This window comes from Semicossyphus pulcher, unplaced genomic scaffold (genome assembly GCF_022749685.1).
Source record: "Semicossyphus pulcher isolate SPU_LCO1_2020_fin unplaced genomic scaffold, fSemPul1.0.p SCAF_15, whole genome shotgun sequence".
Lineage (NCBI taxonomy): Eukaryota > Metazoa > Chordata > Actinopteri > Labriformes > Labridae > Semicossyphus > Semicossyphus pulcher.
This window is the reverse complement of record NW_027211659.1, coordinates 5141431-5169385: the sequence shown is the minus strand read 5'-3', so window position 1 is coordinate 5169385 and position 27955 is coordinate 5141431. Positions and strand designations below refer to the sequence as shown.

General features: G+C 42.7%; 1 protein-coding gene across 3 annotated transcripts; it reads left to right on the top strand.

Moving 5' to 3' along the window:
• The first annotated feature begins 499 nt into the window (after positions 1-499).
• On the top strand, positions 500-27393 carry fhip1b (FHF complex subunit HOOK interacting protein 1B). 3 transcript variants are annotated; one of them, XM_069662969.1, is made up of 12 exons: positions 500-655; positions 5154-5588; positions 8645-9049; positions 10716-10946; positions 13560-13805; positions 15214-15381; positions 15987-16066; positions 16281-16450; positions 16621-18018; positions 20173-20351; positions 20902-21064; positions 22319-27393. In XM_069662969.1, exons 2-12 carry the CDS (start codon positions 5460-5462, stop codon positions 22627-22629), a joined length of 3480 nt encoding a protein of 1159 aa, XP_069519070.1. In that variant the 5' UTR covers positions 500-655; positions 5154-5459; the 3' UTR covers positions 22630-27393. The 3 variants fall into 3 exon arrangements, with proteins under 3 accessions (XP_069519070.1, XP_069519072.1, XP_069519071.1); XM_069662970.1 differs by lacking the exon at positions 500-655 and adding an exon at positions 2113-2193; XM_069662971.1 differs by lacking the exon at positions 20173-20351 and having other exon boundaries at positions 22319-22394.
• Positions 27394-27955: the final 562 nt, after the last annotated feature.

Sequence of the window (27955 nt, the reverse complement as noted above, 5' to 3'; positions counted from 1 at the left end):
AGCTTTTATCGTTGATTGTATTTTCATGCTTTTACTCTAAATGTTTGTGCTTTTTAACTATTGCCTGCCTGGGGAGTACAGATGAAAATTTGCCTTCTGGCTAACTCTGGCATATTTTAAGAAATGTTATTAATGTCCCTGTCAAATAAAAAAATACAAATACAAGTACCGCCCGGAACAGATAAGACAAAACCTTATTAACATTAGTACACAATGTACATTTGAAAGTATTAATATGTAATTGGGCCACTTAACCTGGGCACTAAAAGCTTCATACAGCAGAGTGGAGCAGCGTCGCTGTGGGTGTGAGTCAGAGGAGTCGTGTGGGAGGAGCTAAAGTAAGATGGCTGCGCGTGAGAGGAGAGTGTTTGAGAAATCATCTAATGGGATGTTTATCAGTCGCTAACAGGATGCACAGCAGTCAGAATGAAGGAGTGGTTCATGTTTTAGCTTCCCCGGCTCAGTGTGGTCTAGCCTGCCAGCTGTCTTCAGTGTACTTGCGAGCTGTTCCTCCGTTTACTGCTCTGACATTGTGGAATTCATTAGCGGCTAGCCGTTAGCAACCCAGCAGCGCTAACTGACTAGCATCCAGCTAGCAGGTATTCGTGGAAATCAACACCTCGTTTAACCGTTACGACTCCTACAAATATCAAAGGTGAGTAACTTCGGGATTGTTTTATGTTAATATGCACTTTATCTTTATAAATCAAATCAAACATATCGCTGACATTTCCATGCTAGCTAATTATCTTTGCAGTATCAACTAGCTTGCTACATCATCTGGCCGTTGACATGCATTGATTGTTGTTTTCCGTTAACATGAGATCTGACGCAGGATGATGACTTCAAGATCAGGTGTAAAGCACAAATGCTATTAAGTTAACGCTCTAACTACTCAATTAGACTAAAGGAAAGGTCATGTGTTTGGTGGTTGTACTAAGGAGCTTGTTGAGCTAACAATCTGTCAGACCCAAACACTGCAGTGATTGATGTCTTTGATCTGTGAGTTATAACAGTGCAGATTGTTTTCCTTGAAACTCAGCCACAGTTTATTAGTACTTATCTTCCAAGAGTGACTCACAACTTTATTCTTTAATAATAAATAATCTAATTTCACTCAAAAATTGAGTAGATTAGTTCTCTTGATTAAAGATATTTACTCTTCTGGCTCTGTTCTCTTTGGCTGATTGAAATGTGTCTTTACCACAGAGTATTTAAACTTATACAACCATACTTATACTAAACTTAAAGTATGGAGAGCAGCTAATGTTTGGTCAACAACGTGTCTTTTGTGTTTTTTCTTTGATTAAGGGCTTTAGTAGGGATTATTTTGTTTGTCTGTTATTCTGTTGATTATGTTGTTGGTCAATCAATAGCTGTTTGTTTGATAAAAAATATTTATAAATGTTTCACAAAGACAAAAACAATGTCCTCAAATGTCTTGTTTTGACTATAACAAAAAAGATATTCAGGTTTTTTTATTTTTTATTAATTAATTAATTAATTCTAAATCCTACTTTTATATCATAATTTTCTTAAATATTTTGGGCTTTTGAAGTGTTGCTCAGTTAAATCTTATGCTACAAACAATCAGTGCGTGTAGGTAATAAACTGCATATGCATAGATAATAAAAAACACTAGTTACGGTCTCAGACTGTTTTTGTACAGCTGTTTAGTTTGGACAAACTAATTGATGCCTTTTTGTTCCTGCAAGTTTCTTTGCAAACACTTGGGTACAGTCACTGACACCCTCCAGAAAAATGGTTGTAAGACACATCACAGAGAGCATCAATATTTCAATCAATAATCTCCAGTATTTTTTTTAAAGAGAACTCTTCAAAGTGAGTGGACATGCTGGTTTTCAGAGCGAGGGTGCTGTTGTTATCGACGGAAAAGAGATCAGTAAACATGCAACAGGAAATACATGGTAGCACGTACAGCTAGCACACAGGTGGCCCCTTTCGCTCTGTCACTGACTGACTTCCACATTAGTTGAAGGTGGGCGTCCGTGTGTGCTCATATCCGTCACCTTCATCCCACCTCTGCTGTGAGAGCAAACACGGAAGTGATCAGCGACGGTAATTACAGAAGGAGAAAATGTGAGGAATGTGAAGGACAGAATTTCCAGAGACCTTGGAGCTTTGCCCGTTTTTTTCACCTGTGTACACCTGGACAATTCCTACAGGAAGCAGGTGTGGCTCTCAGTTGGTCGTTTTATAATCTTATGGAAACACTCTCAACTTTGAGTCTGTCTGAACTATACAGAGAGTAGGTATATCTTGGCCTGTAGACTTTGTGGTGTTAGATAATCGCAGCTGAGCGGTGGTATGGTGTGTTTGATCACTAACCTTTGACAAACTCTTGTCTTTTATGAAGGCAGCCTCCCTTTGGAGGAATCTGTAGTCGAACTTTGAACTCCTTTTATGCACGGTTTTTACGATGCTCTGTGTGTGTGTGACCTGGAAATAAACCACATTTTGCATTTCTGTTTGTGGTTTTATACCTCGTATCAGCTGAGCAGAAAGTTCTGTCTTTAACGCTGAGGCAGAATGGCCGACCTGCATGTACAGTAGCTGCACTGACGGTGAGTGGTAGGCTGACTGTATTCCAGATAGTTCATTTTCAGTCTGTAATTTAGCCGTAGACGTTTCTGTTTTGAATCTTTGTGAGTTGAGTTTCTTTTACCACTAACATGCCAGGTCATGTTTTCATTTACTGAATATAAGCTAGTGAAAAGAGCTACTTGAGGATCATTGACTTTGACTCACCTGCTGAGGGCGGGTGAATCATTAAAAAGTGTGGATGTTACATTTTATCGGCCTTTTCCAGTCCTGTGTGTAGATACAGGTGCTGTATGAGAAATTCAATAAACAAAAGCATGAACACTTATTGATTTAGTGAAGTCATGCTGGAAGTAATCAAATCTGTTACTCATGTCTGACCAAAGTCCAAGTCACGTGAAGTCAGTCCACATCATGTGGCCGCAAATAATAACAAAAATATTTGTAAGCTGCGTGTTAAATCTTCACCTCCTTATTACGTAGCACTAAACTCTTAAACCTATTGAGCCTTGCTATTATGAATGATCTTTTTCAAACACAGAAATAGGTTTCAAGATTTCTTGTGACATTAACTTCGACCCACATGCATCTCAGTGAAGTCAAATTTCTCAAGGAAAAATCAAACTTTAACAATCAGAGTTGATCTAAAAGGAATTCACCCAAAGAAAAATCAGTCTTTTAAGTATGAAATATGCCTGTTGGCTTGAAAAGAAGGTCTCAAATGTTTGTAGTTTGCTCCCTGATAGAAGTCAGCCGCGTCTGTCAGCTGTGATTCACAACAGTTACTGTTGATTCTAATGGTATCACACAGAGTCACGGCATTTAAAAAAAGGCATCAAAACATCAAAAACCACTCCTGCAGCATAATCCACTTCTCAACTGTTGATCCATCTGTTCACTAGTTTGCAAATAATCCTCACTGAGCAGCACTAAAAGCACCACAGAACTTCTGCCAGATGTTTTTGGAACCATCACGACGTCACAGCTCAACACAGAAATAGTTTATTGAGCTAAATGCTGGAAAAACAGAAGGTGGGGAGTACTTGAGAGTGATTTTTTTGACAGCATATAACCTTCATTGCTTACCTTGGTGTAAGAAACATGTATTATATATTGCTTACACATGCATTAGAATATCTGGCAACTGCAAAAAGATGACAGTAACCCAATAACCTAAACTCATGTAACTAAACACAAAGAGACAGGCCCCTCTTCTATTGCATAAATCATCATGGCACTGTTTGTTGCTAGGATTAATGTTCCAGGGCTGTTCGAATCCTGGTTCAGACTTAGTGGGGCCTTTCTGTGTGGAGTTTGCATGTTCTCCCCGTGCTTGTGTTGGTTCCCTCCGGGTGCTCCGGCTTCCTCTCACAGTCCGAAGACATGCTCGTTAGGTTCATTGGTGACTCTAAAATTGCCCGTAGGTGTGAGTGTGAAAGGCTGTCTGTCTCGATGTGTCAGCCCTGTGATTGACTGGCGATCAGTGCAGGATGTACCCCGCCTCTTGCCCAATGACAGCTGGTATTGGCTTCCTGCGAATCTGAACAGCATAAGCGGTGTAAATAATGGATGGATGGATTTATGTATTTAGTTTTTCTGTTTCCTGACATACTCAAGGGTTAAGAAAAGTGTCTATCTGAAGGTTAGCCTAATTCTTAGGCTAAGTTGTTTATTTTCCCTCTGGCTCATTGAAGTTAAATTATTCAGTGGATGAAGAGTGTGTGTGGAGAAAATCCCTCGTATCAATTGTTAATTAAAGATTTGTTTGAAGGAAAGCATGCATCTCATGTGATCATGATACCCCTGATTATTCTGACTGAAGGAAGAAAGTTGCAAGCATAAAATAGGACACACAGCTCCTGTCATGGTAAGCAGAAGGCGGACTGGCTTTCGACTTTCCAGAGAAGAAACGAATAGTTTCCCTGGTAACAACATACTGTAGGCGCTGACTTTTGTTTGTTTGGGGAAACACAGAAAAAAACACTCTTCAACATAAATTATATATTTCTGAATGAATGGGCGTTTTCTTGGTGATTGAGTGTGAAAGAATGCAGGCACACTCTCTGCACTAACCTGACTGTCACTTACATGTCTGCCTGTGTTGGACCATGACATGTTACAATAGAATGAGTAGGAACACGCTTTATGGAAATACTGGATCTCATCTGTTTGCCTCACTGTGTCTTCAGAGTATCTTGATATATATCTTCAGATATATTCCATCCAAAGCAGAAATCCCCATCTGGTTATTTTAACTATTTATATGTAAATACACAGAATGTCAGTTTTCACACAGCTTTGCTATCATGGAGGAATATGTAATACAGCGCACGAGTTCAGGCTGATCCAGATTGCGATCAGTTTTTAGATTTGGTGTTAAAGTGCCCAGTGTGACCAGCTGTAGGCAAAAGCTGCTACATTAATCTCTCAGAGCCACACTAAAGGAATTACACGTATTAAAGTAATATGCACTTGGAAAATAAACAATTATATTGTAGGAGATTTAAAAGAGAGGGTTCAGAAGGTTGTGTTTCGCTGTGGATTTGGACTCACATGTTGATGTTTTTGTTGTGTTCTCTGCTTGTTTACAGCACAGTGCCCGTCCTGACCGGCTATGGAGTGGTGTTGGCTTCAGACTGGATGACAGGATCTACAGGGAGGACAGGGTCACACAGATTCTAAAGCAGGAGCGGGTTTTTCCTCAACACACACTGACTAGCAGTGACAGCACGACTGAGGCCGACCTCCATCCCCTCCTTCTCTCTTTTTGGATACCCTACCCCTCTCTTCCCCCCTCTCCTCCGTCCCACATCATCTTTCCCCTTTTTTTGCCATCTTTTGTTTTTTACTCTGACCTTTGAGTCTTTGTTACCTGCCTGCCTCTCACCGGGTCCAGCATGAGCTGGCTGAGCAGGTTAAACCCGCGGGGACCTGGGAGTCGGTCCGGCCGGAGCGCCGCCCCCTCCAGCCCCTGCACCGCTGACCCGGAGACCTGCCTCATGGTGTTTGAGAACCACTGGAGACAGGTGAGCTGCAGACACGCACCTCCTGTCCTGTATCTTTAACCATATAATGTACAGGGTAAGAGCAGAGGCCATCACATCCCCAGTTAAACAATATTATTGGAACTACGTTTGTGAAGTTATAAATTTATTAAATGTATCACTGCTTGCATTACTCAACTGCTTTAGCTACCATTATTTCTGCAACCCAGACCGCTGTGTATTTAGTTTTTTTTAGTGTGAGAAATAATCACCAAAAGAAGAGAATCATGACTCAGGTTACAACTGAACACAGTTTAACACAAAAGATTTCAAACTGTGAGGCTTAACTCGTCAGGGAGAGTTGTCCACTTCTCAGTCCTCCTTCTCTGAGTCATAACTCGGTCACATGAACACAAAGACAGGAGGATTTTCTAGGATGTCTTTATCTCTGATGTCATGTCAAATAGAAGTCCATAATCCACCTGGAAATCAGAGAAAAATATGCAACGTTTAACTCCCAGCCTTTCCTGAGAATCAGCGTGGATTTTAAGTTTTGTTCAGTGTCAAAAGAAAACACTGATGGTTGTCTGTATTTCATGGCAAACAGGGCGTGCTAAAAGCTCAAGTTGTCTCACTTTCATCTGATTACTTTGCAAGTAATGATCATAAATCTCTATTTACAGTCAGAAAACAATAAAAATAGTTTAAATGCCATGTCCGAAGAGCTCAAGAGGAGCTTGTTTTGTCCGACTTTTCAATCACAATATTGTTCTAACCTGGTGAAATATTAATAGTTGGAAATGTAATGATGTGATCCAATTCAATATTAAAACACAGCAGATATTGTTGCCCATGAACAAATTACTAATCTGTTTCCAGAGTCGCAGAATGCTGTCGCGTTTATAGCTGCCTGCTGTAAACCAATGAGGCAAACTAACGAACCAACCCGTCGTTAACCTTTCCTGCTTCGGTGTAGTCGTACTTCACAGTAGTTAGAAAGCACACAGGGGACTTGTTGTTCTGCTCCAGGGCCGAAACTGTAGCTAGCTTCAGGGCTAACTTTCGTCACTTTAATACACGGGCAGCAAACAAGACACGGGGGCTTGAGTCTTGAGGAGGCTTAATTATGCACAAATCGCAGCCTAAACTGTACATTAGTTCTATTGTTTATACAGCTACCAATCACTCTGTTTTCTGCTCTGGTCCCCGACACTTCACGTAACTCGTACACACACGCTTTCGTTCTCTCTCACTCACTCTACTGCTCCACTCTCACGCACTTGGCTCTTCCCAAAACAGAGCTACGTACCCCTCAGTGTTTGATATAATTCAAACAAATTCCATATCACGTTGAATTCGTTCGAACTTGATTTTTGGGGAAAGGTGACAGCCCTAACGAACAGTCCACAACAGTTCATTTTACAGATATATAAAACACAGAAAAGCTGAAAATTCGAACCAACAAGTTTTCTTTTGTCGTGAACTATTAAACTAATATTTTAGCACTAAATCTGTTGCACTCCCACACTACTAAAGGGAGTTACAATAGTTGAGAAAATATCGAGCAGCACAAAAAGAACATGTTCACTTTTTGCGAGCAGCGACTGGAAGTGGGGCCGGTTAGTTTTCAAGACTTTGTCTTTGTTGTAGTGAATTATTATCTTTCCCAACACCAAGTGTGAACGTTCACACATTCAGCTGGCAGCGTCGGTGTAGTCAGTCAGTGTACTATATCAGTGTGGCTGGCTTATGTCCAATCACTGGCTGAAAGTTTTATAGTTTACAGAGCCTTGGCACCTCCTGACTGCTAATTTCCTCGGAGGCAAAAGAGATTTGAGTGACACTGCGCGATACACTGGGTTGCAACTGTACTCTTTTTAGGTCTTGACATTTCTCAGCTTACTGTCGGCTTACTTATTGTTACATTATAGAAGAAATGACAGTATTGTTAATGGGTGGATATGTTGCAACTGTTCAGTTACCTGTAAGTGGATATGAAAGACGAAAATATAAGAAGTGGATTTGTGGTGAAGTGTGTACAAACAAATATGCCTTGTGCAACAACAACGGACTTGGATCCTTGTAGCATTTCTTTTTAACGTTCTGCACTTGAGCTCAAACATTTCTCTCACACTTCAAGAAGCACATCTCTTATCAGCACAAGCTGCACCGCTGTGGTCATGCTGACTGATAGACTGCTTGACAAGTGTTGTGGAACTTTTACACACAGTGGTCAATTTTTTACACAACTATTATGCAATGTTTTAGTCTCTTATTCGCTGATTCACTTGTCCCCATACTGTGAAACAACGACTTAATAATTGACTTTACTTTACTGAGGTGAAATGGTTTACTTTGCATGATCTGATTGTTTTCATTACACTGTTTACACTTTCCCAGGTTTCACACTCATAAGACACTTCATAAAAATAATGAGTAGTAGAGTAGTAGAGTAGTAGAGTAGTTTGGTGGCACCTGTGGTGATAAACGGTAATTGTGGGAGCACACTTCCCAGATATCCAGACAGTGTTGCATGTGTGACGTCCACGGTTGGCTCCAGTTGTTGATTTTCCTGGCTGACAGTCGCTTTCCTTTTTAGACTGTTTGCTTCATCTGAGTGTCGAGTTTGTTTCTTTTTCTTTTCTGGATTTTCACTTCTTGTTGAAGTTGTATCTGTAGTCATCCATCTTTTCTTTGTTTGTTCAGCCATAGTAGATTACTGTTTACTCACAACACTTGCAGAGACCGGAAAAGCAGCCGCTTAGCTCCGCCTACCCTCTCTGGCAGACCAACCACTGCTGGCTGATGGAAAACGCGTCACTAACTGGGCGCTGCTTGTGATTTTTTTTCAGGACAGTCGCACCAGACACCCAGTCTGTAATACTGCAAATGCAAAGGCTTTCATCAGTGGGCCATAGGCTCAATCACCATTGTGTTACCTCATTCGGTGATAGATAGACTTAACAGACATTTATTTAAATGTAAATCTTTGACTTTATTACTTTAAGTGCAATATTTAGTAGGTACCCTGAACTAGTTACTCTGATGGAACTCAGACATCATGTATTTCCTTATTTGCTCTTGCACTCTTCATTCAGGTTTCTTGGGTTTTGGAGAAGCACGAGCCTTCCTCCTCCAGCGACGACCTGACGGCAGTGAGGAATCACACCGACCAGATGTTGTGTCTTCTGGCAGAGGAGCGGCCCGCTGAGAGCTCAGACGGCGGGGCCACGGTGACACCAATGGGCCCCATACTTGAGCTGGTGGTCACCGAGAATGTTCTGGAGGGCCTGGTTCAGTGGCATCTCCGCCGCGGCCTAGACCCAGACAGCCAGGGGGCGCTGCTGAAGCTGTTCGAGATGCTCATCGGCCAGTCCCAGCAGCCTCTGCTGCAGCACACAGCGGTCCTTCACCCCCTGCTGAGGCTGCTGGGAGCTTGTGCTGACCCGGAGCTTGGTTGTCCTTCAGGCCTGGAGAACAGCCTGGTGCTACTGCTCAATCAGGTACATTCACCGTTTATTTAAATGCTTCTCTGATGTCTATAATCACTTACAGGCTACATAAGTACTTGTTGTTTGCCTTCATGCCTGTTTGCTTTCTGTAATCACAAGCTGACAACAGACCTTGAGACACCTTTTTTTTTTCCTGACCACCAGAAAAGAGCACATGTTGAAAAGCTGAGGTAGACTATGATTAGAGCTGTGTCGCTAGGCAACTCCAGGAGACACTTTCTGAGGAAGTTTGCACTGCAGGAAGGATACATTGCTAATTTTGCTGCACTGTGCATGAAGGCAGAAGGAAAGAAAACGCTAAATTAGGTTGAAGTGGTGGATTGGTTGTGGATTTAATTGGAGCTCTGCACTAAAAACCTGCTGAACTGTATTATAGTAGAAGTCTCAGTCACTGCAGAATTTTACCTTTGCATTTTATCCACAGATAGTGTGCATGTTTTAGTCATCATTTTCAATCACAACTTGTCTTAAAATAATCGTTGTGGAAGGCAAACTTTTAGGCTGATTGAACACCTGAAGCTATACTTTTATCTCCCAGCTCACCCAGACTGTAATAGACTCAGTCCATCTTAGAATGATCAGACGAACCAGCCAAATAACAGTAATTCAGCTCAACTATCCTAATGTGTGTTTAAGAAACTACATGGTTTCCCTGGTTGATTTTTTGGAATCATGCAGCCTCCCTTAAATCAGGAGAAAATGTTCCTTTCATGTTTTAACCATCCCGTGTCCTGCTTGTATCTCTTACGTATTTACAAATGGAAAGTTCTTTTTTCTGATTGGCCGACGGCTTTCTGTTAAAATCATATAAGTTATTCATAACAACATTGCTGGATGGTTAACTCAACATGTGAAACTGACACGACCATTAAAAAAGCTGCTCACAGACTTAAAAATTAGATGATCATTTGAAGACAGATTTCCTTCTTTATATTTCTTTATAAAGAGGTCATCTTATATGATCTGATAATAGTATCCAACTCACTAAGGTGTCCTAATATAAGAATTATCTGAGTGCCCCATTATTTTTATATCTTATCATACATTATAACAGCTTTTTGAAAACTTTATTATGAGCGTAAATTACCGTGAAATCCAGAATATAAGACACAGTCTGTTTTTGGGCGTATCCCAGAAGGGAAAAAAGGTTTTGTATAGCTATTTATCAATAAAAAAAACTTGTATTTATTTTATTTAAAACACACTCAAAACAACACAAATTAAAGCCTACCATCTGTTTCCGCCATGTCGAGTTTGAAGTCCTGCTAGCCACCCCGAGCGGTAGTTGAGCTCAGCCTACGGTAACGTTAAAGGATGGCGGCTGCTCTGGCGATCATGATGGCGCATATCCATGACGAAGCTTTAGCTAGATTATAGCGCCATCGTCATCATCATTTTATACTGGTATATTGGTCGCTCTGGTATGTAGGACGCAGCCCACTTTGTAGATGAAAAAAAACAGTATTTAAAGTGCGTCTTATACACTGAATTTTAAGGTAATAATTTTATGGTTGGTATTTCTAAATAGCTTCTGTGACATGCTATTAACAGTTTGTGTCAAATTAATGATTTTTATAGTAATTAGGGAGAACAGGGAGCTGCTGACTATACCGCTGCATAATACAGTTATAATAGCGACTCTATAAATCTCCACCAGATCTGCGTGTCCATGGCCCGGCAGCCTGTGGTTCTAGAGATGTTGTTCCGGGCTGCACCGGCTCAGCAGGGCTCCACCAACCTGCTGATCTTCTCCCTCCTCGTGCCGTTCATCCACCGGGACGGAGCCATCGGACAGCAGGCCCGAGACGCGCTGCTGCTGGTCATGGCGACCTCGGCCAGCAACGAGGCCGTGGCCCGTTACATCGCTGAGAACTCCTACTTCTGCCCGGTGAGTGATGGAAAGTGTTGTGTTGTGTTTTTTGCTCTAACGGTAAAGCAGCTTTTCTCCCTGTTCAGAGGTTTCTCTTGCTTGGGTCAAGCTTTAATCAAATACCCAAGAAGCCAGTGAGGCAGAACATCTCTTATTAAGCATTAATTCATTAATTTATTCCGTTGTTTTAAGTCAAGACTCCAAAGCAGGGCAGAGATATGATCCTTTAGTTCTTCTCTTATCACATCCCCCTGCAAAACCATGCATGTAATATCTAATTTAACATTTTTTAGCAGATGTTGTCTCTTATAAAAAAGCCATAAGTATTACATACACATGAATATAACCCAGTCTTTAATTGATAGAATGTGAGAACCTGACTAGCTTTCGAAGCTGCGTTTACGAAACAGAGCTCTGTGTGTGTGCTGTCTCATTCTGATGCATCAGTGATGCTGTGTGATTAAGGAAGGGGAAGAAGGACGTGACTTTGCACTCTGACAGTGCACACAGCTTTATCTACATCCTATCAGCTCTGTCTCAACTCAGAGGGCTTCCTGTAGATATCATAAAAAATAACCACATCATCAACCTCAATGTGTACACTATGGGGATATCTGATCAACGGATTTAACTGAAACTTAACCACACGATTAAAACAGAGCAGCTCACGGAGCACCCAAAAGAAGATGTAGATGTAGCACTTTAAATGAGCTCTAACATTTCAGACACGGGCCTCCTTTGCTCGGGGGAGAAGACTTCTTTTAGATAAACGATGATCAAAGAGAAGGTTGGTTTTGTAGTTTTTTTCAGCTGCCACTAGGTGTTATTAAAGAACTGTTAGCGCTTTAAAATCCAGGTCTGCCGAATGAGATCAAAATCACACCTGCTTGATTTCATTTTGCTTGAGAGACATAGGTGTGTGTGCATACATCTGAATGCCAGGATCATCGTTCTTAATGTGGCCAGCTACTTCACCTTTAAGACTTCATTACGAGAGTACGTCTGTCGTGTGCACCATGGTTTAATGCAGCGGTCAGGACTGTTATCTTTTCCTCTTCCGCTTCACTCCGGTGTTAAAAAGCCGGCTCAGCTATTTTCTGCATGTCCTCCTTCCAGCAGATACAGTCTGACCTACTTACAGGCGAGAAGGACCAGCGGAGGTGGCATCAAGGACCAAATGCTCCTTTCTGTCTGAGTCTCACTTTCCTCTTATAATAAGCTCTGTTAGACATTTATGGATGTAGCAATAGAGTCTTAGACAACTTTAACAGCCCTCGTACTGAGCGGTGCTGACAAGCTCTTTTGTCCCGACTTGCTTTTTAGTGCCCGGCTCTTTTTGATTAATAATTGCTAGAATTTGCATAGTCGAGCTGGCTGCTCCAGGTTTCTCTGTCGTGTGTTCTCGCTGGTCCTGCAAGCTGGAAACTTAGTGTTTTGCCAGCAGCTGATGGCACTTATGAAACTAAGATACATGAGGGCTTCACCTTCGCTGTATGTGAACCTTTTGTCCGTCACGCCTGGACATATTTTGAAGTACTGCAACAAAGTGAGCTGTGCAAATCTGTAAAATCATTGGTGGTGTTATGAAAACAAAATGTGTTTTAGTTAAGATATAAGGGAACACTACCAAGTATTATTTACAATATAAACATGCCATCTCTTGGACTGAAATGGGGAACGTCAGGTAGAGTTATTGTCAGAATTTTCCACCCCAGGATCTATTATGGGATTTCCAGCTCCAGTCATGTTTTAAGACATTTTAAATGCTCTGCTTGAAAGAGTAAATTGTGTCTGATGTGTTTTTTTTCTGCAAAATACGACTTTTAAGTACCTTTAAAAATCCTTCCAAGGCCTCTCCTCCTTCTCCCTCATTGAAAATTCCAGAATCAGCATAGTCCCCGCCCACTATGCAAATTTACAAGCGCCCACTCCGTCGCAAAAACAAAACACGTCGTTTACTGGCAACTTGTTGAAACTTAGCTAGCTTGTAGTTATTTGTAGTAACGTTAACGTTAGTAGTCAGTAGTGAGTTTGCAAGAATTACGATGACGGTTACAGCTGGCTCGCGCATCGCCAAAGTGGTCGCCATAGGTTGCACATAATGATATGCATAGCGTCACCCCGTCCATTAACGGGATTGGCTCCTTAGGTTTGTGACGTCTCAAACCTGCCAATCTGAAAACGTGTTGTTCAGCCTGTCCTTGGTACACTGCAGTTTAAAAGCAGACAGGCCCAGCCATGGAGACGACTGCTGATGTTGTCCCTGATATGTCTTGTAGCACATGAAGAACACCACATGGAGATGTTTCAGTGACAAATTGCTGTTACTTTCTGGGTCAGAAAAACTGTCCAAACCCCCAAATATTTTGCTGAAAAAATCAAGTGTTTGTCTAATAGCAAAGTGTCAATCAACTCTATAACTAATCATTAATCCTCTCATCTCTCAGTTATAACATTTTTTTCCTTTTTAATATTGAAGAATTCATTTGTGAAAATATGTAGAAACTTATTTCGTTTCAAGGATCCACACAAAACACACCTGAGCTCTCCTGCTTGTCAATCAAACCTTTTGATCCACTGGTGGTTGTTGAGAGCCAGCTGTCTTACCTGAAGCCCGTCTCTCCTCTGCAGGTGTTGGCGACAGGCCTCAGCGCTCTCTACTCCTCTCTGCCTCGGAAGATTGAAGTGCGGGGAGACGACTGGCATGCCCTGCGGCGGGAGGACTGGATGGGCGTGTCGTCACTCGTGTTGTTCATGAACTCGCTGGAGTTCTGCAACGCTGTGGTGCAGGTCGCTCATCCCCTGGTCCGCTCGCAGCTCCTGGACTACCTCCACAACGGCTTCCTCGTACCGGTCATGGGCCCCGCGCTGCACAAGGTAGTCACAAGTTGGCACTGAAACCGTTTTTATTTAATAAGACAGTTCCTAAGGTTTTGAGCACCAAAAAACTACTCCCAATCCTAGACACCATTATGGGTATATGGGGAAAATAGTACATTTGCCTCTGTGCTTGACAGTTCTGGACAAAAGCATTATGCTTTTAGGTTGTCCTTCCTTCCCATTATTATGAACATAATATCTCAAAAACTGTGGCTTTTGCTATCTTCAAATTTAGCTCAAATGTCCACTTAAACTTAAGGATGAACTGGAAGGATTTTGGTGGTCAAAGGTCAAAAGTTAAGCTCACAAAGACTTCGTGTCTATTGCATTCTCCTGAATCCCGTATTTTAGCAATGCCTGTAGCACATTTCCTTCTATACTTTCAATTCAGTTGGGAGAACGCGATGCCGTCTGCACTTGGCTGGCAGACAATCTCCCCTTGCTCTACCTCTCACATACCTTTTTAGTTATGCTGTTCAGATGAGATCTGCTGACAATCACAAGCTCTGCAGAAGGAGAGAGACATCCCTCTCTTTATAGCCCCTTATACACTGCCAGATCAAGGCAGGATTATTACGCCTCTGTAATGTTCCGTCTTCTATGTAAAACGCACGAAGGCTTAACGTTGGGGCGAAGTCGTTCAGCTCTGAGTCGGCATTGGAGGAAGTAACAGGAGAAACGGCGTCTGTGTAAACAGCAGAGCCGGCAGGGCGGAACAGAAGCACACGCTGTTTGTTTACACCTTGCGCACGTTTTGCTTCCACAACGCTGTAACGCTATCTAAAAACACACACTGGGGAATCTTTACGTAGGCGTTGCTTGGTCCAATGTAGAATGACAACGGCTGCATGACGGCGGAGCTTCGTTACGGCGCAGAGACAGAACCGCAGAGTAAAAAGGGCTAATGTCCCTCCTGTGAATGATTGAGCTGTGTTCTCTCATGTTATGTCGAGCTACCTATGTTTTAGGACTCGAGTAATACATTTTTCAAATTGTTTCAATATAAAATTGTACCTTTTGTCCCCGCCAAAGTAATAAGTAAGAAATTGGACTGGTTAGCATTTTGGCCCAGTTTTTGTTTTTATGATTTGAGTAAACTCTGTAAATAAAACCGGATCAGGTGGACCACAAATTGTCTGGCTGATGGAAATTGACTCCTGGGTTATGACTCCTCTCGGGTTACTGGAAGATGTTTTGCACCATGTGTTTGAGTGTGAATTAGCAGAAGACTTGGAACAATTAAATGGACTGTTTGTTCGCTGAACTTTCAACAGATGAGTCAGATTATGAGTCACAGCCCGAGATAATTATTTAAAGAAATTGTCTCATGTTTTAATTGTTACTCTGTCTTACCGCCCTGTTCTGCAGTTTTAATACATGTTTTTATATACTGTTTGTTTTGTAGTCGTCTGTAGACGAGATGATCGCCAGCACGGCCTACTTGGACCTCTTCCTGCGCAGCGTGTCCGAGACTTCCCTCCTCAAAACCTTCCTGCGCTTCATCTTGCTGCATCGCCACGACAACGACACCATCCTGGACACACTGCTCACACGCATCAGCAGCAACTCAAGGGTATAAAAAAAGCTATGTATTTGTGTGATAGAGGCTGAAGGCCTTATATAAACTCGGTTGTGTGGGCGGCGCGTGGGCTGAGGGCAAGAATAGATTGCATGTGTGTGTTTTTTTCAGGACAAACATGCAAAGTAAACAACATTTCTGCATCTATGGACTGCTGTTTCTTGCCTATTGTTTGTAATTGGTGAAACAATCCACAACGAAATATGTGTATTTATGATTACAAATCCTCCAAGTAACAGTATAATTAATTTCAGTAAGTCCCTTTAAATGTATTATCTGTTTGTAGTTTAAACATAATTTCAGTTCGGGGGTGGGTAAGGAGAAACAAAGCAGGAAGTAAAGATTTTAGCTTTAAGTGAAAGCTGTGTTTTGGCTGTCACTCACAGGACAACATTTAAATACAGCAGCAGCACTTAACAAAGGATTCCCACGCGTCTGGGAAATTGTTGAGCAGTTTTTCTTGACTGGAAAATAATCTGAAAAAAGACGAAAAGATAAATGTTTTCCCTGTTTAATTTTGAAATACTGATTTTAACAATAGATTTAAGTAATTAGCATATTATCCATTTGTATCATCGTTTTTTCCGTGTGTGTTGCAGCTCTGTATGGTATCACTGAGCCTCTTCAGGACTCTTCTCTCCCTGAACTGTGAAGACATCATGCTGCAGCTTGTTCTCAGGTACGTCTTCACGTCTTCTAATGGACTCATTTATTATGCAAAACAGATCTAATAGAAAACACATTGTGTTGTGCCCTCCTATAAGAATGTTGGCCAACCATGCCAAGAGAATGTGGTATATTGATTTTCACCAGTCTGTTAGTCTCCAAATAATAACTAAACTATGTAACTCGAGATATAATGGTTCGTGCATTTGTGTGCGGTTTTCTCTCAGGTATCTACTGCCCTGCACCCATGTCATGCTGAGTCAGCGTCGCGCTATCAAGGAGACTGACATGTACGGAAAGTCAGCAAACAAGTTCCTGTCGCTGATCCCAGAGTGCTGCCGGCTAAATGCAGCGCCCTCTGCTGAGCGGGACGAGGACAATCCATTCTGGGGCAAAGGTGAGCAAATCTTTTTTTTTGGCTCACCTCCTTTTCCCTGCTTTGTTGGGGTCATAGGGCAAAACCAACTATAAACATGACTACAGGGGGATGAAGTTGTGGCATTTAATATTCTGTCAAGTAAATGTACAGGAAGTGAACAGTTTGCTCTGTATCTTGTAATCCTACAGTTCTGAACAGTCCAAGCACAGAGTCTCCAGCGCCACCCAGGCCCAGCACCCCGTCCCGCTTAGCCTTCTTCATCCGCCAACAGAGCACTGGAGGTGGGTTAGGAGGAGGGGGTCCATCAACCCCCACCAGCATGGAGGCGATGCAGTCGGGTCCTTCCAGCTCCCACCCGATGTCCCCTGACAGCCCGATGCACCAGCAGCACGCTCACACAGAGTGTCTGGACTGGGATTCAGGCTACCTGGAGTACCTCAAGGACGCCCGGCGGGGCATCGAGCTTTGCTCCTGGGCGTGCCGTGACTGGTCGGCGCCCTATGATGGAGAAAATCCCTCCCCAAACACGGTCCCTCCACCCCCACCTCCTCCTACCTCCAACCCCTCCATGACTTTGTTCCCTGAGCATTTCTCCTTCCAGCAGGGGGGAGGCAGTAACACCCCTCCAGGGCAGCAAAGGGCGGCCATCGTGGCTGCGGCACGATCCGAGTGGAGCAGCTCGGAGCGGGACAGCGGGGAGTGGGACGTCACGATCGGTAAGAACAACTGCATCAGCCTCACGCCACGCTCCAAGAAACGCAGCCTGCAGAGAGAAGAGCTCCTGCCAAAGCCTGTACCTCACCTCTTACCCTCCTCCTCGTCTTCAGCCGCCCCTTTATCGACCTCCCACCCTGCCTCGTCACCAGCTCCTCACATTCCAACGTCTGCCATCACTGTTAGCTACCAGGCCATGTTTAATGGGACGGCTGGGCAGGGGGACGGCTGTTCAGACAATCGGGACAGAGGACTGGAGGTAAAGAAAGTAAAGAGAGACTTAGGGGAGCAGCAGTATTTGGATGAAAATGCAAATCAGAATGGATCCCTGGTCACCTGCCCCTCCCAAAGCTGCACTGCTCTCACACAGTCCATTTTTAGCAACAGTGACATGAGTGATGCAAAATCTCTTTGCGCTAACCAGATTGCCTCTCAGAACTCCGTCACACAGCAACCGTCTGACACCAAACTGCCGACCAGCGACACCTCAAACCCACACAGTGCATCCTCAGATCTTCCAGAAGCCAACCAGACACAACAGTCTGTAGAGAGTCTCATCCAGGAGCTGCTGGAGCAGGCGCCAGGAGAACCGCAGCTGCCTGGAGACTCCAACGGTCAGGGCATCAGCATCGAGGCCTTCACGCAAGAGCTGTGCGAGCTGGAGGACCGGGTGAAGGAGCGCAGCAGGGCGGCCTGCCAGCTGGAGGAAACTGCCAGAGAGACCCTGTCAGCTGAGCAGCAGGAGGAGGAACAGCAGCTGTCAACGGCGCTGGAGGTGAAGCTGACAGGCGACACAAAGGGAGAAGGGTCTGTGGTGGGCCTCTGTAGCCCTGCCAGACCTCTAAATCAGGCTTCCTCGCAGCCCTACACAGGTGAGACTCACATTGTTGATGACACTTTGTTGCTGCATGTGTGTTTTCAAACTAGGATGTTTAAAAGGAGCTCTGTCCTGACAGAACAAATCTTTTCTGTTGCAAGAAATCGCTTCCATCATCCAACTGTTTAAAAACTCCAGCCAGTTCTGTCTTTCCAAAGCATGGAAAAACTGACTCAAGCTTTCAGCAGAACATGTCTGGACTTGTAGCTGCAGGGATGCTGACTAGTACGGAAGTGTATGATCACATCACCCCAGTCTTTGCCTCTCTACTTTGGCTCCCTGTTCATTTGAGAATTCGATTTTACGACCCTGCTTGAGTGCTTAGAAAGCTCTTAATGGCCCTATCTTACCTCACAGACATTATACACTTGCACTCAGCTCCAAGGTCTCTTACATCTGACAATACACTTCTCTTATACGTCCTACGATCACAACTTAAACTAAAAGGTCAAGGAGTCCGTGTAGATGCCCCTAGATATAAGATCTGTTCCTTAGATCTCTGTTTAAATTTCAGCTAAAGACATTACTGGTCTGTTTTCTCTATAACATTAAATCTGTTTCCTCCTCTATTGTTCTTTATCTGTCCCATTGGTATGTTTCTCTGTGTTTTTACTTTGGTAGGTTAAAGTTGTAACCCCGTAGATCTTAGTTTCGTTCTCTCTGGTGACACCTATGGCGATAAACTGTAATTGCGGGAGCACACTTCCCAGATATCCAGACAGTGCTGCATGTGTGACGTCCACGGTTGGCTCCGGTTGTAACTCTTGATTTTCCTGGCTGGCGGTCGCTTTCCTTTTCAGACTGTTTGCTTCATCTGAGCGTCGAGTTTGTTTCTTTTTCTTTGGATTTTCACTTCTTGTTGAAGTTGTATCTGTAGTCATCCATCTTTTCTTTGTTTGTTCAGCCATAGTAGATTACTGTTTACTCGCAACACTTGCAGAGAGCGGAGAAGCAGCCGCTTAGCTCCGCCTACCCTCTCTGGCAGACAAACCACTGCTGGCTGATGGAAAACGCGTCACTAACTGGGCGCTGCTTGGGATTTTTTTCCCTGCAAAAGTCGCCACAGACACCCAGTCTGTAATACTGCAAATGCAAAGGCTTTCATCAGTGGACCATAGGCTCAATCACCATTGTGTTACCTCATTCGGCGATAGATAGTGACTTAACAGACATGAAAAGTTGTGTTTAATTAGAATTAAACTGTAATTACTCACTTCTGATTTTAGTATGGCTTCAGTTACCTTAAAAGTTTAGAAGCCAGATGGAATCAGCATTAGCAAGCAAGATTTTTAGACACCAGTTATAACATATATCGTTAGAATATAATAAATCAAATAAAATCATAAAAGCGAGGTGCTGGTTTAAATCAAGTTGGTAGAGTATGCGCCCATGTACAGAGGCTACAGGTGCTGATGCAGTGGCCGCAGGCTCGACTCCCGCTCTCGGCCCCTTGCTGCATGTCATCCCCTGCTCTCTTCACCACATATTTCCTGTCTCTCTTCAGCTGTCCTATCAAATAAAGACCAAATTATGCAAGGGGAACAGACACTAGTTAAAAATAATAAACAACACATGCTACCTAAATGCTTGTTCAAACAGATTGCAGCTTCATGTGTAAAAGAATCCACATTAGCTGCAAACACTCATTTCACTGGCCTTGTGTTCACTGCATCTGTCGGTTACTTAACTGTCGCCGCTCTCGTCGCCCTGTAACGTAAGCGCTTAGTTGTGTTGTGCCACCAGCAGATTTGATCATACCGCTGCTTCAACTGCACTTAAACATGTCTAGAAGCAGTTTCCAACCGACTGAACAATTTCTCTTCTTTGTAACAACCTTTCTTTATTGGCACTGTTTTTCAGCGAGTCAAAGTCCTGCAGTCATAGGGGACAATAAGAGCTTGTCAGTCGCCGCAGTGGCAGTGCTGCTAAAGACTGGTGGCGACTTTAAATGTCCCCATTTCACCTCTACAAGCTGTTAAGCTCCCTGCTGCTGAGTTTTCACTTTGACAGCCTGAACGCCTCATCAGTCATTCTATAAAAGGCTGTCAAAGACTCCTCTGATTCACCCACAGTTTGCTCACATGCAGCCAAGCTACAGTTTTGTCTTGTGTCTTTCCATGTAGTGATCTGTCAGTCCCTCTCTGTGCAGGTCCGTTCATGATGGTTCTGTTTGCCAAGCTGGAGAACATGCTCCAGAACTCGCTCTACGTCAACATCCTGCTGACGGGCATCGTGGCTCAGCTGGCCTGCTATCCTCAGCCGCTCCTTCGCTCCTTCCTGCTCAACACCAACATGGTCTTCCAGCCAAGTGTCAAATCACTGATCCAGGTACGCCGGGCCACACGAAACCTGTGATCTGTCTGATTAACTGAAGTGCATGACATTTCAAAACTTGGCAAACACAAGAAACAGGAGGAAGTAGTTTAATAAATACTTGTTTTTAAGCAGTTTTTCGTTTCCTGTTCTCAGGCTTAGACGTCCACTTCCAGCCCACCTCACTTCTGTGCTAAGTTCTGTTCCAGGACCATCAGGACCACAATGCATTTGCATAAATAGTGTCTTTTTCATTCTCTATTTCTGTCCATACTCTAAGATATTGAAAGTGGATACCTTACACTGGACTGGACAGAAAAAAAAAACATTCACACACAGTTACATAATGATCTCAAGGAAGTTACCCTTTGAATTTAAACGACCCTGTGGCCTTTTTTTCCAGCTCCACACGCAGCTTTGATGCTCTGCTAATGCAGCTTTAGGTCTCTATGTCAGCACCCAGAGTCATAAAAAATTACTGACCTGATAATCAATTAAAACAAGCTGGCTGCTTTTAAAGATCAATAAAAAACTCCTGAAACTTTTTTTCACTGACTCACCTCAGGTTCTCGGTTCTGTGAAGAACCGCATCGAGGCGTTTGCAGCCTCCCACGAGGACTTCCCTGCCATGCTGAGGAAAGCCCAGCAGTATCTGGTGGCCCGAGGCAAAGTGGACTGGTCTGACTCGCCCGCAGGAGTTCCGACCCTGCGGCGCTCTGATTCACTGGGTGAGCATGGACACAGGAGAAACTTCTCTTACACAGAGTGTGTTTGTGTTTTACTGTGTTGTATGTCTCTGGTGTTAATGCAGAAAGACTGGGACGAGTAAGAGAAAAGTCTTTCTCTTTCCATCTAGCTGTTAAACTCAGAGTCCGATTTCTTCAGCAGTGTGTATGAAAACTGAATAATTAATTATTTTAAATTATTAAAACCTTGAAATGTAAGTCGATGACTCACCTGCTTTATTTAATTTTTTACAAAGAATCTGCTTAACATGTTTTTATTTACTATTATATAGTTAAAAATCTTTTCTTAAAAGAGGTAAGACAAGTTTGTAAGTATAATACAATTTATGTACTGGAGTTGTTTCAATGTATTATATAAAGTTAAACTTAAAAAACAGAAGAATTAATAACATCTTTTATTTAAAAGATAAAATAAATTAAAGTGGTAATCTCGAAGATCTCAGTTTCGCTCTCCTTGGCGCCACCTATGGTGATAACGGTAATTGCAGGAGCACAATTCCCAGATATCCAGACAGTGCTGCATGTGTGACGTCCACGGTTGGCCCCGGTTGTAACTCTTGATTTTCCTGGCTGACGGTCGCTTTCCTTTTCAGACTGTTTGCTTCATCTGAGCGTCGAGTTTGTTTCTTTTTCTTTGGATTTTCACTTCTTGTTGAAGTTGTATCTGTAGTCATCCATCTTTTCTTTGTTTGTTCAGCCATAGTAGATTACTGTTTACTCGCAACACTTGCAGGGACTGTAAAGCACCCGCTTAGCTCCGCCTACCCTCTCTGGCAGACCAACCACTGCTGGCTGATAGAAAACGCGTCACTAACTGGGCGCCGCTTGTGATTTTTTCCACGAAAGTCGCCACAGACAGCCAGTCTGTAATACTGCAAATGCAAAGGCTTTCATCAGTGGGCCATAGGCTCAATCACCTTTGTGTTACCTCATTCAGCGGTAGATAGACAGACATTTATTTACATGAAAATCTTAGAGATAACCTTTTTTTTCACTGTTATATAGTCTAAAATATTTTATTACTTTTTTGTGTTACATCAGATTTATATCTTCAGTTCGACACACATGAGCAAAGAAAACGCATTCTGCTTTGGCAATAAAAACTTTACTGTTTAGTTCTTCAGATACATTTTTATAAGAATGTAATACATGTTTTTTTCGCGTCCCAAAAACTCCTGTAACACACACATCATTGTTAGTGCTGTAATAACTTGTGAACTTCATGTCTTCTTCCAGTGAAGAGTCGTAAGCCATCTCTGGGAGACCTGATCCTCCGCCACACAAACAGCCCGACGCGGGCTCGACACGCCGCTCAGCTGGCCCTCGCACATGTACGGGACGGCAGCCAATCACTGCACAGCGCTCTGTTCCGGGGCGGCGGAGGCGGAGGGGCTTCTGGCCTGGAGAAACAAGCAGAGGCACTGCGAGTGAAGAACGCCGTCTACTGCGCCGTCATCTTCTGTGAGTTTCTGAAGGAGCTGGCCGCCCTGGCTCAAGAGCACGCCGTCAGTCTGCCTTTCCCTCAGAGCCAGGAGGCAGAGGAATAGAAGGTGAACTGCTAAAATCGAGCTCTAGGCATCCATTGTTTTTTTTTTTGTTTAGGCTCTAAATAGAGTTCTATAGGATTCTCCCATCACCAGAGGACAGACTGGAGCACTGAGACTTTTCTGTCACTGCAATGAAACAAACTGCAAGAGGAAAACTCTGGCATTTTTGTACCAAAATCATTATAAGATACCTATAAGACTGGAAGAATTTTCCTCATCTGTAAACTTATACAATATTGTGCATATCATGTATTATATTTACATTCTATACACGGAAAAATCTCAGTAAACGCTTGAGATGTGGGAGCTTGTACATACACATACCATGTCATGGTATAATGTGACACAGTGAAGCCACAGGTAGAAGAAATAGGTGCACATATTGGTGCTAGTTGACACTCTTTATCTTTTAATTTGACAGGGTGCTTTCAGGCAGCACAGAGGAGAAAGAAGGTTCTGTCCTCAGCAAATTTATGACACCAAAAATTCTTTGGCAGGAAAAAACATGGAAAGCTTTGGCCATCTTTGTGCGAAAGGCTTTCATCACAGAGCTTTTTGTCTTCTCTCAAGGACCGGCCAACACAGAGAGCTCACAGAAAGCAGAAAATGTTCCGAGTCACATCTGAAGTGTCTATTTTGTTTTTAAAGGCTGAGAAAAAGAACTCCAATAAGATGAAAACTGGAAACCCACTTTCTCTTCTCTCTCACAAATATCCTGGAAAACGTTCAATATTTGAGGCCGTTTTTAAATATGTTGTTTTACCTGTGTTTGTCTTTTGCATTTGCACCATTTTCGAGACATATCAGCCACACGTGGAAGCAGGTGTGAGTTTTATTTTAGTGAATGACAGAGCTGACGCCAACTCTCCAGGCCCCTCAGTAAGCCATTCGCCTGTTTGCCATGAGTGGGAATGAAAAGGCAGCACTGCTTTTAAGAGTCGTACCTTTTGTGTGTCATTTAGTCTTTTTAAAAAAAGACCCCTGAGTCTGCTTGAAAAAAAAAAAAAAAAAAAAGCGAGAAGGGAAGCAACTTTTTTTTCTTCTTCTAGGAAGCGTAGGAATATTTCCATTTTCTTTGAAATGACAGTAAAAAGGTCCTTGTGAGGCATTCACTGACTTCTTTTAAAACGTGTTTTGTTTCTGAGCAAACTCCATTTCAACTTTGTTTTGTTAGCTGCAAAAAAGTCTCCTTCGGGTGACACAAGCCAAACTGAACACAACAATTCAACTTGAAACTTAACAAGCTGCTATTTTCTTAACACTAACGCCCTTTGTGTTGTAGCGTAACAGCTACTATGTCTTCATTTCATTGTGAGGTACCAAGTATGTGAGGATGAGGAGGAGTCAGTGTTGTGATCAGCGTGTAATTTATTTTCTCGTGTCTGAGGTTGAATGAAGTCGCAGCCACACAGTGTTAAAAGCTTTTTGCCAAGACGAAATACTCCTTCGCCTTTTTGAGGCTTTGAATTGTTTGTGTTATAAGAAGGTATTTCTTTATTTTGCAGGCCTTTATTTTGTTAATACATTTCCCAGGAACCTGTAAAACGAAGCATCACCTGTATGATGTTTCAGGTTCTGCTCATACTAGCCGTTCTGTCTCGACTTTTAGCAGAAGACAAACTGCTGTACGCTCCTGCCATCCTGTAAAGTCTTAACCTTTGGATCATTTTTCAACATGTTGAGGCCTCCTCAACTCAAGCCATAGCCACAGCTGACGTGTTTGTAAATGTACGCCCTGTAAATCACTTTTCTATGGAATTTCTAGACACATTTTGTAACAGCCCAGTTTGTTTTTTACACGCCATTAGTTTAAGAGTTCCTGCATGCAAGCGAAGGCCAGGTTTGTAATGAAAATAGTGTAGAATAAGCTTCCTTTGTTTTAATGGTGGCTTTAAACGTTCTTCCATGCAGTATGTTTTTAGCGAGTGAGCCCGGAGCCTGCATAGATCAGAGACGGCAACGAGACACGTTTCACACTGAATGTTTTCTCTCAGCTAATCGCACTGGAAGAGAAATCACTTCTGTATTTTAGACACTGCCATCAGTCCCTCCATCGGTTCACCTCAGCCTGCCGCTGTTCACCCCGCGTGTTCAGAACCTTAATGTTTCCCTGCACCGAATGAGAAAGGCCAGAGGGTGTCATTCCTCACCGGGGTCCTCCACCGTTACACTCAAGATTGTGTCCGACTATTTTCAGTTAAGAAACGGTTGTGTTTTGAGCGTGATGGTAAACGCTCAGCTTTCAGTCCTGTCTGTTAGTCACAGTGTAAAAAGCAGCTTCAGTCACTTATCTGTGATACATTTGTGGACACCAAAGACGATCTTTCTTTAACAATACTCAAGATTCTAATACCTCTTTCCCACCAAAATTAGCGCGTTGACGCAGGTTTTTCAGACCCGGAAAGACATGCCGATTGTCTCTTTTCCCATTGCCAGTGAAGTATACTCCGTTTGCTCTCTTTTCTGCTGCGTCACCGTCTGACATCACAAATGCGCCGGAAACGGGGGCGAACAACAACCTTCCCCTGGATCAGAAGAAGCCCTCTCACGTCGCTGTCTCGCCAGTGTTGCTGCATCTTGCACGAAACAAAGAACAAATTCGCCGTTGTGTGTTATTCTTCTGTGTTTACACGACAGCGGTCAGAACTTGAATAGCATCGCGCCGGAAAGGGGGGCGGAGATTAGCGTGTCGACTCGGGTTTTGTGTTGCCATCTTTGCCGATCAGAGCCCAGGTCCACTGCAGAGTCGTTTGACCCGGGTCTGAATGACGATTGAATCCCATTAAGCAAAAATAATTAGCGGATTTTTTGACCGGTGGGAAAGCGGCTTCTGTTAATCATAAAGTTTTCCAGTACACAATGTAATAAACCACAGTCATGAAGCACTTTTACCTGCTGAAAGTTTTTTTAAACAAACCCACAAGAAGGAAAATGTGCCAACTGCTGAAGGTGAAACAGCTGCAGTAAGAGTTACATGGCAGAAGGCGAGAAAAATGTACTCACCAAGTTTGTTGGTGCCACAACATTTTCAGGTTGTAGCACAAAAGTGCGAAACCCAATGAAAATTGGACCCAAGCTTTTATAACCCAGAATTATCTCTAAAAAGGCGACCAGGGCGAGGTTTGTTTCTGAGACTCGGCATTAATTAACAAAAGGGAGCAAAACTTCAAATGTTGGCATTATATCTCTGAGACTGAAGATGTTTCAGGTTTCAGCACCTGTCTACACGTCCTGCAGTCATTTTTCATTGCTTCATTTCATTTTTAAGACAAAGTACGAAATTTATAAGGGATAATTTGTTGTCAGATGGCAAGAAAAAACACCCAGTAAAATTCTCTAATCAAGCCTGCATCTTTATTGTGAGAGATTACCTCGCATTAAGGAAGTTGTTTTTCCACACTCCATAGGTATTAATGAATGGCAGCAAACGGCTTCCTCTGCTGGTAGAGAAGAGAGCGCTCAGACTGTTCAGACACCAGTTGGGATGGTGGGCAGGGGGACAACCTGTTTAAACACAAACACTGATTTAAATTCTTAAAATGTACATTTGGGATTTTGAGTTTTCACTGTGCAGGAAGTTTCATAGCTAGATGCTGAAGTCAGTGATGTAACGTCTTTGACTGCAGTTCCTTTAAAGCCCACCAGAAACTGTCACCAAAATAATGTTATTGCAGTGACTGAAAGACTAATCGAGCCCTCTTAAAAAAGTTCATTTGTATGTATCTGTAACGAGTTAAGGCCTAAATATGTCGCTTATATGTTTCTTGTCTCACCTCAGCTTTCTCAGAACTTGATGAAATTCAGACTTTCTAACTGATAACTGACAAAGATGGTGGTTGTTTGCAAACCCAAAGCTAAGCTGCAAAAGTGTTTTTGTGTATTGTCACAGGTTTTGTTTTTTTCTGTTGTTTCCTGCTGCCTGTGTCGCAGCCAGACGTACTTGAACACTACCATTGATGTGACAAATAGGTAAAAAAAAAATAGACCCTTTTAGATCCTTTAAATCTCACTGCTGTTTATACCTGTCTAAATTCACAGCATGTTATGTTTTGAGTTTCTGTGTTTTGCGGATGCAAGGTTGGAACGGATGCAAACTGCAAAACAGAAAAGTGTTTCAGTGTCACTTACTTTCATTTAGATTTGAACTGATTGGGTTACGATGGCGACGCAGAACAACATAAACGTTGGGGAATATTTTCACTCTGCAAGCAGTAACGCGCAATATGTGCCAAATAAGGCTTCCACTGAAACATAGCAACACATTTGAGTTGCCAGACATTTTTCTCCTACAGTTCAGGCTCTTAAGTTTCGAACATGAATACTTTTAACACGTCTTGTACACTTAGTGCCATGTTTGAAATTGTTTTGATTTGTAACGCTTTATCACAGGATGAACACAAAATCTCACCTTTAAAAAGCTTTGCCTCTCCACCCCCTCTGAATGATTTCTCCCCTGTGATCTATGCAAATCATGCTCTGGTGTCCCCCCCCCATGTTCGAGGCTGAAAGATGATTGGTCGACTGGTTTAATGTGTAAATACTGTAAAAACGTGATGGGTTAAAAAATGCAGAGGTATGTGAAATAACCAACGAGACAGAATGAAAATCATGCTAAAAATAATGTAATGATGAATGTTGTCAGAAATATTTTTCTATATTTTGAAATCATTAGAAAAAGGACAGAAATACAACGTGGGAAAAAGCTGTCAGAAGAACACTACAAAGGGAATGTTTTTATTAATTTATAAATTCTTTGCCTAGCAATACTGCACTCGTCCTGGTGTCTTGTCTTTGTGTCGGGTTGGTTGTATTAATCTGCGTCATACACACACATCATATCTCATGTTACCTCTCCTCAAACAGTACGGCTTTAATGCGGAAAGGTTAAATCACTCTTACATTCTTATATTAGGACTTTTAGAGGCTTGAAAGTTTGAACTATTCACAAGGTTTTTACAACTTGAATTTAAGACAATTATGAATGCAATTAAATCCCGATTTTACTTCTATACAAGCAACATTTTGGCTGGAGCCCATCGAAGCATCTATTGAACATGTCCACCAAGTAGTGTCTCAAATTTAAGTTTGTAGGCGATCGTGTTTAAATGGTTACACATCCCGGTTATAGAAACCTTATGAAGCGAATGGCCTGGTCCTGAGAAACAAGGGTATTCAGATAAGATCCTGGGCCCTTACACCATATCCAGATTTAAAACACCTTTCTCCCATGTGTGGGTGAAACTAAAAGGTGAATGTCACAACAGTTGTTTCCTTCTAAAGTGTCTATTTTGGGGGGTTCAGTCGTTGAAGCTGAATCTTTCAGCCA